Source organism: Myotis myotis, unplaced genomic scaffold (genome assembly GCF_014108235.1).
Source record: "Myotis myotis isolate mMyoMyo1 unplaced genomic scaffold, mMyoMyo1.p scaffold_m19_p_1, whole genome shotgun sequence".
Taxonomy (NCBI): domain Eukaryota; kingdom Metazoa; phylum Chordata; class Mammalia; order Chiroptera; family Vespertilionidae; genus Myotis; species Myotis myotis.
Genome location: NW_023416313.1, coordinates 147,306,246 through 147,322,557, shown reverse-complemented (window position 1 = coordinate 147,322,557; position 16,312 = coordinate 147,306,246). Strand labels below are relative to the sequence as shown.

General features: G+C 48.3%; 1 protein-coding gene across 1 annotated transcript; it reads left to right on the top strand.

Moving 5' to 3' along the window:
- The first annotated feature begins 4,390 nt into the window (after window positions 1-4,390).
- PCK2 (phosphoenolpyruvate carboxykinase 2, mitochondrial) lies at window positions 4,391-12,987 on the top strand. The gene is made up of 10 exons (XM_036355024.1): window positions 4,391-4,526; window positions 6,534-6,779; window positions 7,288-7,472; window positions 7,559-7,762; window positions 8,093-8,280; window positions 8,602-8,764; window positions 9,028-9,246; window positions 11,613-11,750; window positions 12,022-12,117; window positions 12,343-12,987. The coding sequence occupies exons 1-10, from the start codon at window positions 4,498-4,500 to the stop codon at window positions 12,795-12,797; spliced, it is 1,923 nt and encodes a 640-aa protein (XP_036210917.1). The 5' UTR covers window positions 4,391-4,497; the 3' UTR covers window positions 12,798-12,987.
- The last annotated feature ends 3,325 nt before the right edge of the window (window positions 12,988-16,312 follow it).

Genomic DNA, 16,312 nt, shown 5'->3' with positions numbered 1-16,312 from the left:
GTATACAAGTTGAGTTTGGGGAAAATCTTAAGCTGGAAACAAACACTGAGATGAAAACTTGTGCACAGGTGGCTTATTAGGGAAGACTTTCAAAGGGAATGAGAGAAGCAGGACTGGGCAGGGGAAAAGTTGAAATGCATTACAGTTGCAACAGAAGAGACTTCAGCTGATTCTATAGGATCTCTGGAGCTGGGATGAATTTCCAGAGTTGTTTCAATTTGAGGCCAGGGGACCAGGCCTTTGAACCCGTACATTAACCAGTCATTGATGCCATGTAATCCCAGAAAAGGGGCACTGCATTTGACAAGACGGTTTTCTTCAGTCACAGGTAGTTCTCAGGGAAACATTCAGCTGTGAGCTATCAGGACCAACACTCAGTGGCTGGGACAATGAGCACCATGATCCTGAAGGGGGATCTAGGCAGCACACCACAGCATCCACTACAGGGTGTCTGTGAGCCATCGATATCCCCACCCCAACTCCTGTCCACAGCTCCCTGGAAAGAAGGAAATGCAGACCAGAGTAAGGTTGGTCACACGCTGCCCCCTGGTGGTGCGCAATGAACAGGACATTGGTCAGCTGGTGGCCCAGGCTGCCAGGAGGGACAGGGAACAAAGTGTGTGACAGATAAGGGGAATCAGCAGTGCAAGGAAATCCTCTCAGGAGCCCCTTGCACAGTCTACCTAAAATTAAGGAAGGAAGAAAAAGGGGTTGAGGGGGAGGATTCAGAAACATGGGTGGGACTTGTTCATTCTTTCATTCAACCAACAGTTATTAAGTACCTATCATAGGACAGATTCTGCAGGGAGCTAGGATAAAAACAAGACCAATTTTTAAATTATTATTATTTTAAATATACTTTTTATTGTTGATGTATTACAGGTCTCTCCCATTTCACCACCCCCCTCCCAGCTCCTTTACCTCCTTCCAGCCCTTTACCTCCTACCCCCTACCGCGCCCCCGCTCCCCGCCATGTCTTCACTACCCTATTGCCCGTGTCCATGAGCCATGCCTATAAGTATATAAGTTCCTTAGTTTACCTCTTCTCATCCCCCCAACCCCAAATTGAGGTATGTCAGTCTGTTCCATGCCTCCATGCTTCAGGTCTTATTTTGTTGGTCAATTCATTCCATGTATTAGATTCCACAAATAAGTGAGCTCATGTTATATTTGTTGTTCAAAGATTGGCTTATTTCACTTAGCATAATACTTGCCAGGTCTATCCATGCTGTCCCAAAGAGTAAGAGATCCACCCTTTTTACAGTTGCATAGTATTCCATTGTGTAAATGTCCCACAGCAAGGGACATTTTTAATCTGTTCATCTACTGATGGGTACTTGGGCTGTTTCTAAATCTTAGCTATTATAAATAATGCTGCTATGAACATAGGGGTGCATATATTCTTTCTGATTGGTTTTTGGGTTTTTTTAGGATATATTCCCAGAAGTGAGATTGCTGGGTCAAGCAGAAGTTCCATTTTTTATTTTTTGAGGAAACTCCAGACTGTTTTCTATAGTGGCTGCATGAGTCTGCATTCCCACCAGCAGAGAACTAGTGTTCCCTTTTTTCCACATCCTCGCCAGCATTTGTTGTTTGTTGATTAATTTTTTTCATCCTCACCTGAGGATTTTTTTTTATTATTTTAGAGAGGAGAGAAACATTGATGAGAAACATCAGTTGCCTCCTGTATGTGCCCCGACCAGTGATCAAACCCACAACCTAGGTATGTGTCCTCACTGGGAATTGAACCCTCAATCTTTTGGGTACAGGACGACACTTCAACCAACTGAATCCCCCAGCCAGGAAAAAACTAAAATTTGAATGCTTTTTTCAAAGAGTTAATATTGTAGTGAGCATAATGGAGATACAAAAACAACTACTAGTAAATAAAATATGATAAGTACAAAACTATAGGCATAGTACACAGTATAGAACAACAGAGATGAGGTAGATGTTAATTCTAAAGGGCAAACTGACTTCATGTAGGTGGTGATGTTTAAGTCTGAAGGGCAGAAAGAGTTCACAGAAGTTCTCTGGAAACTGCAGAATTCCATATGTAGGTGGAAAGTGGCAAGTAAGGAGATGGGGTAATAACATTGGATAAATATAAAACAGATTATAAAGGACATCAGTTACTATGTGATGTGAAAGAAGCCTTGAAGGAATTTTAAGCCTGAGAGTGATATGGTCTCACTTTTTTAAATGATGAATCAAGGGGACAATATTAGGCTGCTGATGGGGGAAACAAGTTGGTAATTAGAGTCAGATGTGGATTCAGGCTCCATTGCTCAAGCTGACCAGCTGTACGACTTTAAGCAAATGACAACCTCTCTGAGCCTTAGCATCCACACGTGTAACGGGGTTATTGTGAAACTGAATGAGATTATGCATGTAAAGCTGCTGGCACAGAGCATGGCAGCTAGTGTCCACACAATAAACATTATCCCTCTCTCTTAACTCTCCAATGTGACCATAAGTGCAGAGTTTGGAGGGTAGCTTAGTGTGGGGGTTGGGGGGGAGGGTAGCATTTGGAGAAGTAGGAGGCCAAGAAGTGGCTTGGAAGCCATCACCTGAAACCAGGTGAAAGATGAGCCCTGAACTAAGACAGTGGCTATGGGGATAGACACAGATTTGAGAGATAATTGTGAAGTATACCCAAAGGTCCTGGTGTCTGACTGGCTATGGAGGATAAAAAAGGAATTGTCTAAACAGACTCAGATTCTTCTGGGGCAATTGGCTAGATGGTGGAGCCATTTGCTGAGATATGGAACCATGAGAGCAGGTCAGGATTATGGAAGAGATGATGACCTTTGGTAGGTTGACCAGCCCAACAGTGTGCAAACCTTTAGGCCCAAAGGGGCAAACAGTCAGCTTTCTGCAGTGGGGTAGGTGTGGACAGAGTTTAAATGTTGAAACTGGAGGGAAAAGTCCCTAATACATACAGATGAGGTTGAGTGTGTGATGGAGTCTGGGTGGGAGAGGAAGACCAGTAGCAAGCCCAAGGCTACAGACCAGCTCTGCTTGTTTCACTATGTTCCAGCACAGAACTCAGAAATCTGAGAATCAAGATGGTTTCTGTTGCAAAGGTCAGAAATGCACTTAAAGTTAGCTTGAACAGCCCTGGCCAGTGTGACTCAGTTGGTTGGAGCGTTGCCCTGGTACACCAAAAGGTGGTAGATTTGATTCCTGGTCAAGGCACATTTCCAGGTTGCAGGTTCTATCCCCAATTGGGGTGCATACAGAAGGCAGCCAATCAATGTTTCTCTCTTATCTCCCCTCCCCCCCACCCCCGTTCCTCTATTAAGAAGGTTAGCTTCAGCAAGAGAAAAAACTTACTGGTTCCTATAATCTAAATCACAAATTTGTTTCTCTCCATTCCTCTATGCTGGCTTGCATCTCGGCAGGTTCCTGCTTTGCAGTGCTAAGCTGACACCCAGAAGCTCCAGGCTTATAGTCTACTAGCTCAGCAACCTCAGCAGGACAGAAGCTTATTTTGAAAGTTTACAGAAAAAGCTGAAGAGAGGGACCTCATGCTCATCCTTGAACATTCCCAATTGCTGAAGTCAGAGTGAGGAACACACAAATTGGCCAAGCTGAGAACCTACCCCCAAGAGACCCACATGACCACACAGACTGAAGAGGAGCATGGAGGTGCCATTATCAGAAAGGGGGAGTGGATGCCTCCCATAGACATGTTGAGTTTGAGGTGCTGTGGCATTTGGGGTGATACCCAGTGGTCTCAAATTGAAGAGAAATGTCTGGATGGAGACATAACTTGAGAAATTACCTGAGGACTTTTATGATGATGGTTGGGTGGGGCAGATGCTTTCTCCAGGGGAATGTGGAAAGCATGACCAGGGCAGAGGCCCAAAGAAGACTGGCCTGAAGACTGTTTCATGGTAAGGCAGCGCAGCAGGGAGCCTCATCTGGAGAAGAAACAAGGATTTGGGAGTTGGGGACTGAAGAGACCTTAGAATTGAGACCCTGCAAATCAGAAGAGCCTGGGGCTCAGAGTACCCAGTCCCTAGAAAGAATGTCATGCCCAACACCTGCTACTAGACTTCCAGGCCCCGTGGACTCCAGCCCTTGGCTTGTTTGCCACCCAGTGTCTCCCGTCACTATCTACCCGGAGCAAGAGTCCTCAAAGTTACATCATGTGCAGTGGGCAGGGCGGGGCGGAGCCTCGAGGAGAGCAGCCCGTCCCCCAATGGGAGAGAGGGGTTTGAGGGCTAGGATGCGGGGGTGGGGCGCAGCTGGGCGGGCCCGGGACTGGGTGCCCAGGACAGACCGAGCGCTGGCCGGCTGGCGGGGCGGAGAGAGGGTCGCGCTGGCCCGGCTAGGTCCCGCCCCCGCATCCGCCCGCCCGCCCGCTTTTTAAGCGCCTCCCGCCCAGTCTCAGCTCCCTGTCGCTCCACCGCGCACTCTCCCTTCCCGCCTTCCATCTCTGCCAGGCTCCGCTACGTTCTCGTGCCACCCCACAGCCCCCGCCCAGTTGCCATGGCCGCTGTGTACCGCCCGGGCCTGCGGTGAGTGACCCCCAGCCCGGGGCGGCCCGCACCTTCCGCGGAGCTCACCCCCGTGGCGCTGCCAGCTGTGCTCTCCTGCTGGTCAGCCTCGGCCTGGCTTCCCATCCAAGGGGGCAGCGGGCAGGGGGCGAGTGTTTCTCGATCCCGAGCTTCTCTGGCCGGACATCTTGCCTGAGATCAGGGGCTGCCTCAGCGGCTCCGGACTCTCCGTTTCCGTCCCCTCCTACCCTTCCTGCTCTGCTGATCTCTGCCCCGCGGTCTCTATGACACTCAGAACTTCCTTCCACCTCCTCGCTCGCCCCCGCGTAGCCCCTTTCTGAGTCTGTCCCCTTTCCTTTACAGATGTAACTCTTGTGCTCAGGTTGCCACGAGGAGCAGTAAGGCCCTGGGGTCAAGGGTGCATGAGCTCAGGGATCGGCGCACAGCTCCCTAATGTAAACATCCATTCCCCGGCCTCCCCCACTGGAACCTGGTGGGAAGCCTGGCACAGGGAGAGGGACCTGGGGCCAGGGAAAGAAGGGAGGAGGAGGGATCCAAGTTGCCTTCAATTCGTATATGGCTGGCTTCACCCCCAGTCCAGGACAGGAGCCCCTAGGCCCTGCTTGTCTGCCTTCTCCCCCTTTTCACAGCTTCCTGTCTTGCCTCTGTAGCCTCCCTTCTCCCCAGGTTTTGTTCCAGAATTTGAGCTGACCCCATCTCTCTCCCACAGCTGGTTCAGTTGGCCAGCCCACATAGGTGGTCTCTGGAGCAAAGAAAAAGGAGCAGGTCCTAGTTAGAAGACTGGAAGGAGTGGTGGAGCCTCCCCAGGCTTCCTTGCAGTGGCTCTCCCCAGACTGTGTACCTTTAAAATCAGTGCTCAGGGAAAGCCTCTCTGAGGCGAGAACAGACCCAGGTCCCAGGCACCCTCCTCCTTTGCCCCTGGGACCACACTGGTTTCCATCTCACTCTGCCCAGTGAAAGCCACCCCGGTTCACACTCCAGCCAGGTTCCAATCCCCACATCTATGGTCTGAGCTTTCTCCCTTCCCCAGGCTTACACCCTCTGCACTGGAGCTTCCTGCAGTCTGCTGTTGCACCCCACCACCCACACCCAAAGCTCTCTAGGCACATGTCCTCCAGGAAAGAGAGCCAGGGGAGGGATAGGATCATGTGCATAGGAGGGCAACTTCCCTTTCTTGGCCTTTGGTCTCTCTGGCTCACTCCACTCTGGGTCCAGGCCAACCAGAGCAGACCCTGCTTCTCCCTCTCCCAGGAATGTGAAGGGAGAGACAACAGGGACCCTACACTCCCGGGAATCAGAGCATGCCTAGCCAGTGACATTTCCCAATAGTCAGCCTTTCACATGGTTCAAAAGTAACTACCCAATGGCAATATTTTTGCAATCCTTTTGGACCAGGTGGGCGGCAGCAGATCTGATGCCTGAAACCCCAACATCTGATCACCTACTCTCTGTGCAAGAGTCCTAATCTAGAAACCGGGACTGTACCATCTCAAAGAACAGGTTCTTTACATGAGGTTTTCACAGTCTTACAGCATGCACACCAGAAGAAATAAATAAATAAAAATAGCTGCCTTTTTAACTTTGACAAAAGTAAACGGGAATGGAAAGAACAGGGATGAGAGCTTCCAATACCAAACATGAAGCTGTCACCTTGGCACAGTTTCCACACTTGGGCCCTGGGCACCTGTTCATTTCTAAACATTGACCAGACCTAGTTAAACATGGGCATGGACTAAGCCTGCACTAACATTAGCATGCCTATACATGTACTTCTACACAGCCTTTATGGTCATCTGGCAATACCTGCCCATTGCTGACCAGGAGACACCCTAAGCCTCATAAAGGCCACAAGATACATGTCGCCTGAACCCATCCCACTCACCTACTCCAGCCTGCTCTTCATGAGACCTGCACCCAGGCTTGCTTTAGCATGCTCCCTAGCAGCCCCAGCCTCCTATCCTCTTGACTTGCCTATCCTGGCTCATTACCTCTTTTTTTCTCTCACAGGCTTAGCTGGCATAAGCTGAGCCCCTGTGGCTGGTCATCACAGCGCAGCATCCAGACCCTGCGAGTTCTCAGTGGAGATCTGGGCCAGCTGCCTGCTGGGGTTCGAGACTTTGTGGAGCGTAGTGCACGTCTGTGCCAACCAGAGGGCATCCACATCTGTGATGGGACTGAGGCAGAGAACTCTGCCACACTGGCCCTGCTGGAGCAGCAGGGACTCATCCGAAAGCTCCCCAAGTACAGTAACTGGTAAGCCCCGAGCCCAGCGACCCACAAGATGGGGGCAGCTGCTTGGACTGAGGCCACTCACTTTGTCTTTACTAAGACAAAATGAGATTTAACTAGACCATCTCACTGGAATGAGCAAGAATAGGAGCTTTAGAGGAAACAAAGTCAGGATTCACTGGGAGTGGTCTGTATTTTTATGTTAAATAAAGAAGCAGATACAAATAAAAGCTTTTTCTTTTCTTTTTCTCACAAGTTCAGGGAGTTTTTGCCAGGAAAAGGGGCCTTTAGAGGGCTGGGGACCACAAGAACTACATAATTAAATATGGGCTTGGGCTAAGCCTGCAATAATATCAGCAGCTGGCTCCCCTTCATGTGTCCCCTTAAATGGGACATAACCTGGAGGAAGATTGAGGTGCAAATGGATGGGGAAAACAGAAGACCTGGAATCAAAGTTGGACTTGAAAGAGTGGGTCTGGGGATGAGGGAGACCTGCTGGCCATCATCTTCCTGATAATCCTCTCTCCCGCAGCTGGCTGGCCCGCACAGACCCCAAGGATGTGGCACGAGTAGAGAGCAAGACAGTGATTGTGACTCCATCTCAACGAGACACGGTGCCCATCCCGACTGGTGGGGCCCGTGGGCAGCTGGGCAACTGGATGTCCCCAGCTGAGTTCCAACAAGCTGTGGATGAGAGGTTTCCAGGCTGCATGCAGGGTAATCAGGGCAGGGATACAGAGGCAAGGGCACTGGTGGTATTAACAGGTTGGAACCCTTCCTCAAAGTGACATTTCCCCCCACAGGCCGAACCATGTATGTGCTTCCATTCAGCATGGGTCCTGTGGGCTCCCCACTGTCCCGCATCGGCGTGCAGCTCACTGACTCGGCCTACGTGGTGGCAAGCATGCGTATTATGACCCGGCTGGGGACGCCTGTGCTTCAAGCCCTCGGAGATGGTGACTTTGTCAAGTGTCTGCACTCCGTGGGTCGGCCCCTGACTGGGCAAGGTGAGCCCCTGCTCTGTCCTGGGAAGATACAAAGGCCTGTTTACACTCAAAGGGAACCCCAAATCCTTCCCATCCTAATTAATGAGACACCTAATTCCCTAGACCCAGTCCAGCAGGTCTGGATTGGGGATGAGGCTGTTTGCAGAGCAGTTTGCACAAGATTGAGAAAGTCTCTAAGAACAGAGAGCTGATGGATATTATGAGGTGGGGAACTTCAACCATCCATTGGCACCACCTTTGCTCTCAAGTGTCTATCCTGCCAACCCCTGATCCCTCTAACCCCAGTTTCTGATGCTCCTGCTAGCAGCCCCATGACCCCATTGTCCCCAGGGGAGCCGGTGAGCCAATGGCCTTGCAACCCAGAGAAAACCCTGATTGGCCACGTGCCTGACCAGCGGGAAATCGTCTCCTTCGGCAGCGGCTATGGTGGCAACTCCCTGCTGGGCAAGAAGTGCTTTGCCCTTCGCATCGCCTCTCGGCTGGCCAGGGATGAGGGCTGGCTAGCGGAGCACATGCTGGTGAGGGCCTGGTGAGGACTGGGCAGCTGTGGGGGGCAAGGCAGTGGTGGGGCCTGGCCAGTCTGCCGCAGCCTTGCCTCCCCACTGCCAGGTGCCAGGCTGGTGGGCAGGGACTCTGCCAAAAGCCCAAAGCTTTGACCCCAAGCTGCTAAATGTTGGGGGGCTTCCCTTACTGCCACCCCTGGCCCAGTAGCAAGGCAATGCACCTATTAAGTGAATAAACATCAGTCCTCCCTGTTAATCTGTAGCTGCCCTTCCTGTGCAGATCATGCCCTGACCTTTGGTGACTTCCCCCTCGTTCCCTTTCTCCCCAACATGCAGATCCTGGGGATCACCAGCCCTGCGGGGAAGAAGCGCTATGTGGCAGCCGCCTTCCCCAGTGCCTGTGGCAAGACAAACCTGGCCATGATGCGGCCAGCACTGCCAGGCTGGAAAGTGGAGTGTGTGGGGGATGACATCGCCTGGATGAGGTTTGACAGTGATGGTGAGTGGTCCTTGGATCATACTCTTTATTCTGGCTCTTACAAGAGCACAGAGGTCTCCCCTCCACTGCTCATGGTGAGCTTTGTCAGGAAGAAACTTCTCCTGAATAGTCCATCTTTGCCTGAAAATCCTGGCAGAGGCACAAACCTTTCCTTGTCAGATCTAGGGTCCAGCTTAGGGCAAGAGAGGCAAAGCAGGACCTTCCCTGGCTGACCCCTCAATTTTTCCTGGTTGGTCTTTCCTTTTTTTCACTTCTCTTAACAGGTCGACTCCGGGCTATTAACCCTGAGAATGGCTTCTTCGGGGTGGCCCCTGGCACCTCTGCCACCACCAATCCCAATGCCATGGCCACAATCCAGAGTAACACTCTTTTCACCAACGTGGCTGAGACCAGCGATGGTGGCGTGTACTGGGAGGGCATTGACCAGCCTCTTCCACCTGGCGTCACTGTTACCTCCTGGCTGGGCAAGGCCTGGAAACCTGGTATGTGGGGCAGGGGAGTCATGACACAGCTCCCAGGGCTCAGCACCTTGATGATATAAAATCCTTCACAATCCACAGGCATCTTCCAGGACCTACAGGAGGCACAGGGGGTTATGAATGTTTAAAGTTTCTAACTCCAGGCAAGGTCTCAGTTCATATCCCAGCTCCATCAAGTACTGGCTTTGTGACTTGGTTAAACTGCTTAACTTCCTGAGTATCAGTTTCCCCATCAGTTGAATGGGGTAGCACCTATCACATAAAGTTGTTGAAGTTTTAAATGCATACAAAGGGTTTAGGACAATACTGAACACATAGTAAATCCACCATAAATATAAACTAGGTATTTTTAAAAAAGAAAAGAGAAGGACTGTTTTGAAAATTATTATAGAAGCAACAGGGCTCACAACAGAATCCATAAAGTTTGACCTATTAGGAAGGGAGGAAGCCTGCCCCTCCGCCTGCCACTTGGTTCTCACCATCCCCCTATATAATAACCACTGTCTAAAGGTCAGTATTGTTGCCCTAGCCTGTTTTGCTCAGTGGATAGAGCGTCAGCCTGCGGACCAAAATATCCCAGGTTCGATTCCGGTCAAGGGCATGTATCTGGTCAGGATCGTGCAGGAGACAACCAATCAATGTGTTTCTCTCACATTGATGTTTTTCTGTCTTTCCCTCTCTCTTCCACTCTCCCTAAAAATCAATGGAAAAATTCCTCGGGTGAGGAATACCAAAATAAATAAATACAGGTCAGTATTGTAACCCTTACCCTTTCCCTGTCCCTCCAACACATACACTCAAATTCTTCTTCCAAACTAAATCAGACTAGTTCTTTAGCCTCTCCTAGAAGTGAGTTTCTCAACCCTGTCAATTCTCCCTGTGCCTTGCAATCCTGCCCCCACCCCCAACCCTGCACTCTGCCCTTCAGTTTTCTGTGGCCTTCAGCAGTCAGAGAGCCCAGAGACCAAGAGATGGGAGCAAAGAAGAGCATGGTGGGGGAAGGTGGCCCTGTGATCACTGGAGCCTATATTCAAGTTTTCCAAGCTGGCCTAGCAGTCACCCTCCTCATCTAATCACCCTTTATTTTCTTCAACATCATCATTAAGCCCTCCTCAGTCTTCCTACCCAACTGAGAAATCCAAGAAAATTTCATATTTCCCTACAGGCTGATTCCCCAACCCTTTCATCATTTCTGGATTCAGGGCTATAACTAGAGCATGTTGTTCAGTTCCCAGCTTCAGTTCCCAGAATAACACCCCGTGCTAGGGACCTGAATTAGGGGCTGATGAAAGTGTAAGAGAGAGGGTAAAGGACAGCTCTTTCCTGAGAGTGGAGGCAGGAGCTGGTGGGTGGGAAAAGGGCAGGGATAACCAGCTCTTTGACTTCCTTGCCCCCTAGGTCTGACCAGCAACCTCCAGCAGAGGAGGCACCATGTCCATTTGGGGTCCCCATGATAGTGCCCTACATACGAGTACACATTTGCCCCTGATTTGGTCCCAAAGCATCTCTAGGGCACCTGAAGGGGCCAAATGACCTGGGCTCCTCAGGTTATGCCTGCCCAGGTTATATCCTTGTCTGAGTTCTTCGAGCCTTATCACTCCATCAGGGACTGGGCAGGCCCAGGTAAAACACCAACATTCTATTAGCTTTTTTTAAAAAACAATCGTGTGCGCTCTCTCTCTCTCTTAATATATTTTATTGATTTTTTTTACAGAGAGGAAGGGAGAGGGGATAGAGAGTTAGAAACATCGATGAGAGAGAAACATCAATCAGCTGCCTCCTGCACACCCCCTACCGGGGATGTGTCCACAACCAAGGTACATGCCCTTGACCGGAATCGAACCTGGGACCCTTCAGTCCACAGGCCGACGCTCTATCCACTGAGCCATACTAGTTAGGGCAAAATTCTATTAGCTTTAAAATCAATTTCTATTTGCATTTTGATAGCTCAAGGGTGCTGATGAAAAGTCAACTGTCTGAAATACTCATCAGACAGATTCAGTTTTTGCTTTAGGTTTGAGTGTTTATTTAAATATCCCATAAATAAAGAAATCCTTTCTTTGCGGGGGTTGGGGGGGGTTATGCCAGCATCTAACTCCATTCCTTTGAACACTGGCCACAGTTTGGCATAAACATTAGTGCCCTGCTGAACCCCAATTCCTCTCTCTTTTCTCACACAGCTCAGCTGCCAGTACTATTATGGATAAATAACCTGATCTTTTAGGGGAAATGTCCTAACTCCCTACTCCCTACCACATGAGGTTGTAGGGAGCTGATGAGGCAAAAAGAAATTGTGCAAGAGTACATGCATGTGTGTGCTGGGGGTGGATTGCCCTTGGAAGTGATAGTATTTGTATTTCTTCTGCCAGGTGACAAGGAGCCCTGTGCACATCCCAACTCTCGCTTTTGTGCCCCGGCTCGCCAGTGTCCCATCATGGACCCAGCCTGGGAGGCTCCAGAGGGTGTCCCCATTGATGCCATCATCTTTGGAGGTCGCAGACCCAAAGGTAAACATTGTGTGGGTGCCATGCTGTGTCGGTAAAGGATCTGAGTCTACATCAGGGCCCACCTCCCTCTTGTACTCAAAGCTCAGGTTGCCAACTGTAGTTGTCTGTCTCCAGAGCTCTCCCCTGGAGAATACAAACATGGGGTAGGCATGAGATTTGAAAATGGGACAGCTGAGGTTCTAGGAGAGAGATTAGGAGTCGGAATCACCAGAAAGGATGGAGTGAGTCCAATAAAAAGGGTTGCCTATGACCCCGTTCACTGGTTTTCTAGGAGTGCCCCTGGTATACGAGGCCTTCAACTGGCACCACGGAGTGTTTGTGGGCAGTGCCATGCGCTCTGAGTCCACTGCTGCGGCTGAACACAAAGGTGAGAACCTTTCATGGTCCCTCTCCCATGTGCCCACATTGCCTCTTCTCTCCCTGCCTGAGCCAGACCTTCCTCCTGCCCAGCCCTTTCCCCATTCCTTTTCACCCTACCCTGAGGAGATTCCAGAACCATGAACATTTTACAATTTCCTCCAACTGGATGTCAGGTGCCCTTCTCTTTTCCAGTAAGCAGGAAGATTCCTTACCCATCCTTTCCCCTCCCCAGGGAAGGTGATCATGCATGACCCATTTGCCATGCGGCCCTTTTTTGGCTACAACTTTGGGCACTACCTAGAACACTGGCTGAGCATGGAGGGGCGCAAGGGGGCCCGGCTGCCCCGCATCTTCCATGTCAACTGGTTCCGGCGTGATGAGGCTGGCCGCTTCTTGTGGCCAGGCTTCGGAGAGAATGCTCGAGTTCTAGACTGGATCTGCCGGCGGCTAGAGGGGGAGGACAGTGCCCGAGAGACACCCATCGGGCTGGTGCCAAAGGAAGGCGCCTTGGATCTCAGCGGCCTGGGAGCCATAGATACTGCCCAGCTGTTCTCGCTCCCTAAGGACTTCTGGGAACAGGAGGTTCGTGAAATTAGGAGCTACCTAACAGAGCAGGTCAACCAGGATCTACCCAAGGAGGTACTGACTGAGCTGGAGGCCCTGGAGAAACGTGTGCGCAGAATGTGACCTGAGGCTCCAGTCTAGCCAGAGAGCACAGCATCCCCCTACTCCCCGCTGCCATCTGGGACTAGGAGAGCAACTAGGCTTGCAGAAAATATGAGCAATTTGATGTAACATCTTCTGGGAGACTTGAGACCAGGCCAGAGGCCTTTCCCCACATGCTATCCAATAAGAGATGCTCATTTATTTTACACAACACTTGTGTTTTCATTTCCCACTTATCTTCACAGCGTCCCTCTAACACCAATTTCACAATCTTCTTCCAACTCCTCTAAGCAGCTGATGTCCCATAGACAGCTCTATCTACAAGCCATCTAAGTAGGAATTCCTGGGAGTAGGCACTATCTACTCTGTGTACTGAGATCTTAAAAAGGTGGAGTCCTTTGCCAGCTGCTCAGTACAGCCTCCAGGCCTAAAATTCCTGACCTTCCACTCAGACTAGCAGAAGCCTCTATAATCCCATTCTCCAGTGAAGTGGTTCACTGTCAATTCTCAAAACTGTTCTTCCTCCTGCCTGACCTAAAATTGGGACTCACAAAGTATTCATGAAAGCTTATTCAATATTAGGACAACTAACACTTCTATAGCATTTTCTGTGTGCCAGGCACTGTCCTAAGCACATACAAAACAACCCTATGAGGCAAGTTACTGATGAAGAAGCAAAGGCACAGAGAGGTTAAGTAATTACTCAAGGTCACAAAGTAAGCAGTAGAACCAAAGGTAAATGCTAACTGCAGAGCCATGTCCCTCACAGAAGCATAGACTTGTAGAAGCCCCCTATTCCATGCTTCTCAAACTTAAAAGTGCATATGAATCACCTGGGGATCTTACTAAAATGCAGATTCTCTTTCAGCAAGTCTGGGGTGGTCTGGAGATTCTGATTTTCTTACAAGCTCCTGGGTGATGCTGATGCTGCCAGTCCAGGGACCATAGTTTGAGTAGCAAGGCCTTGGCCTAAACTCTGAAATCAATTTGAGGGAAACTACAAAGAGAGAGAGAGATGATCCTACATAAATCAGGGGCATCAACTGAGGATAACTTCATCTGTGATCTGGATCAGGCTGAGTCAATGTATAAACTGAGGTGGGTAAGATAGAAGTCTGTGTAAGAACAGAAAAGATTCTAAAGGTCAGAGTGGACACATGCTAAAATACAGTAAGCAATGGAGTCCATTGCACTTCAAAATATACAGACAAATCCTCAGCTTCATAAATAGCATGTGATGACTAAAACAATATGATCAGAAGCTGCATAACAGATGTTAGGCACATAGTAGACTCAAGCCAGTTTCTTTATCTGTAGAATACAGATATGCCCACATCTTACAGTATTGTTAAGATTACTAGTAAAAGTCAGCGGTGCCAGATACTCAAAACTATACCTGGCATGGAGTAACCTTTGAATATATGTTAGCTGTCCTCACCTTTCCACTCTATGTTGATTAAATTAGGCTATGTAAGCCTATTATATATTACTGACTCCGCAGTTTAACAGTAAAATCAGCAATATAAATAAAACTTAGAGGAAAAAGAAAATCAGTTTGGAAGTAAGTCCCTTCAGCAAAGAAGCAGGGAATTGGGGTTCTAGGCACCTTTCTGGTATCTAAATGCATAGTGATGTGAATATGTTAGTCTTAAAAATGACTGTGTCGATTAGAATAAAATGGGGCTGTATGTCTATAGCTCCAGGTGAATGATAAAAGATAAATAACACATATTTACTAACCTTTTAATTTTAAAATAGATACATAAAACAAAGCAAAAGTATAACTTAATAAACTAAAGTGAATACCCTTGAAACTATCACCTAGAAAAAGAAAGAGAACTTTGCCAGACACCAAAAGTAACCCCCCATTACCACCACCACACACACCTCCTCACCATGTTTGTATCCATCACAGCCCCTCCTTCCTGGCATAAATGAATACTATGGTGCACCATAATCACTTCCTTGCTTTTTTTGTTTGTTTTCTGTAGTTTTATTACCCAAATGTGGATCCCTAAACATTATAGTTTAGCCTTGCTCATTTTCAAACAATTTCATAGACTTTTTAAGTCTCTTTCAAACTATAGGTTCCTCCTCCATTCCCTTCTTTTACCTCAATTTAACCATTGAAGAATCCAGGCCTAGATGTTCAATGTTTAGAATCATTAATTTATTAGGGATTTCAAAGCAGCCATATCTAAGTTCTGTAGCTGGAATACTTTTACAAAGAGACACTCCCTTTATCTTTTACTCATTACCCTGGGCTATAGTTTATATACGAACAGCAGTATAACTGCTTTTTCTTTATTTACCATCTTCATAATAATGATTTGTTTTCTTATCCTTCAAAAAAAAAAATGACCAATTAGCCCAGTCAGTGTGGCTCAGTGGTTGAGCGTCAACCTATGAACCAGGAGGTCACGGTTTAATTCCTGGTCAGGGCACATGCCTGGGTTGTGGGATTCCCGGTGGGGGACATGCAGGAGGCAGCCAATCAATGATTCTCTCTCATCATTGATGTTTCTATCTCTCCCTCTCTCTTCAGAAATAAATAAAAATATATATTTTTTAAAATAAGATGACGAATTAGTTATAAATACACAAACCCCATTATGAACTCATGGATTTAAACATAATGTTTATTTTTTCTAAATTTTTTTATTGATTTTAGAGAAAGAGAGAGGAATGGGAGGGGGGGGGCGGAATTGATGTGTTGACCCACTTATTTATGCGTTCATGGCTGATTCCTATGTGTGCCCTGATGGGGATAAGCCTGCAACCTTGGCTTATCAGGAGGACACTAACCAACTGAGCTGAACTACCCAGCCAGGGCCCCTAAACATAATGTTTATTCAATTATCCTTATTAATGCTCAAACTGTCCCATCTGTGGCCGTGATAACTAGGCTCCTGAGTCCTTTTGGCATTACCCTGATAGTGTCTGCTGGCTTCTTTGCTAAATTATTCCATGCTCATCTTATACACTTCCTGCCCCGACCTAGAATCAGCCATCTCTCCAAGCTGTGGTTTCTTTCTGTGGGTAATGGTATTTTAAGATATAAGTGGCAGAACAACAACAAGAAGATATAGGTGGCAGGAGTATTCATTGATACTGAATTAATCATTGTTTTTAGACCTTTTCAGTAAATAGGGATCGAAAAATAAAACACCTCATGCCGATAGTTCCTACTCAAACTCAGGGCTCAAGGGCTTTTAACGTCTTCTGTATCACATGTGTACCTCATGTCTGCCACACACAAAATTCTGATTCTCAAGGACACAGGACATGAAAGTATTAGAAAACCCATAATTACTCAATTGCTTTATAGTCAACATATTTTAAGTCCTGGGTAAATTACCATACTTCCTCCTTTCCTCTATAAAGAGAATGCTGCAAGAAGATAATGTATAAACACATCATCAGTCACTTCAGAATTTTCCCTTGTGTTGCCTGGAGCTGGACACGTGTCCCAGGAGCTCTGTGCAATCACCAGGCTAGGAGCTGAGATGGGGAGCTGGAGGACAGTGCCAGCCAGA

Excerpts from the sequence above, each read along its gene's own strand:
- PCK2 (XM_036355024.1), top strand. The coding sequence starts at position 4,498 with ATGGCCGCTGTGTACCGCCCGGGCCTGCG. Across the intron at positions 8,765-9,027 it reads GATGAGGTTTGACAGTGATG|GTCGACTCCGGGCTATTAAC; the intron begins GTGAGTGGTCCT and ends TTCTCTTAACAG. Across the intron at positions 11,751-12,021 it reads TGGAGGTCGCAGACCCAAAG|GAGTGCCCCTGGTATACGAG; the intron begins GTAAACATTGTG and ends CTGGTTTTCTAG.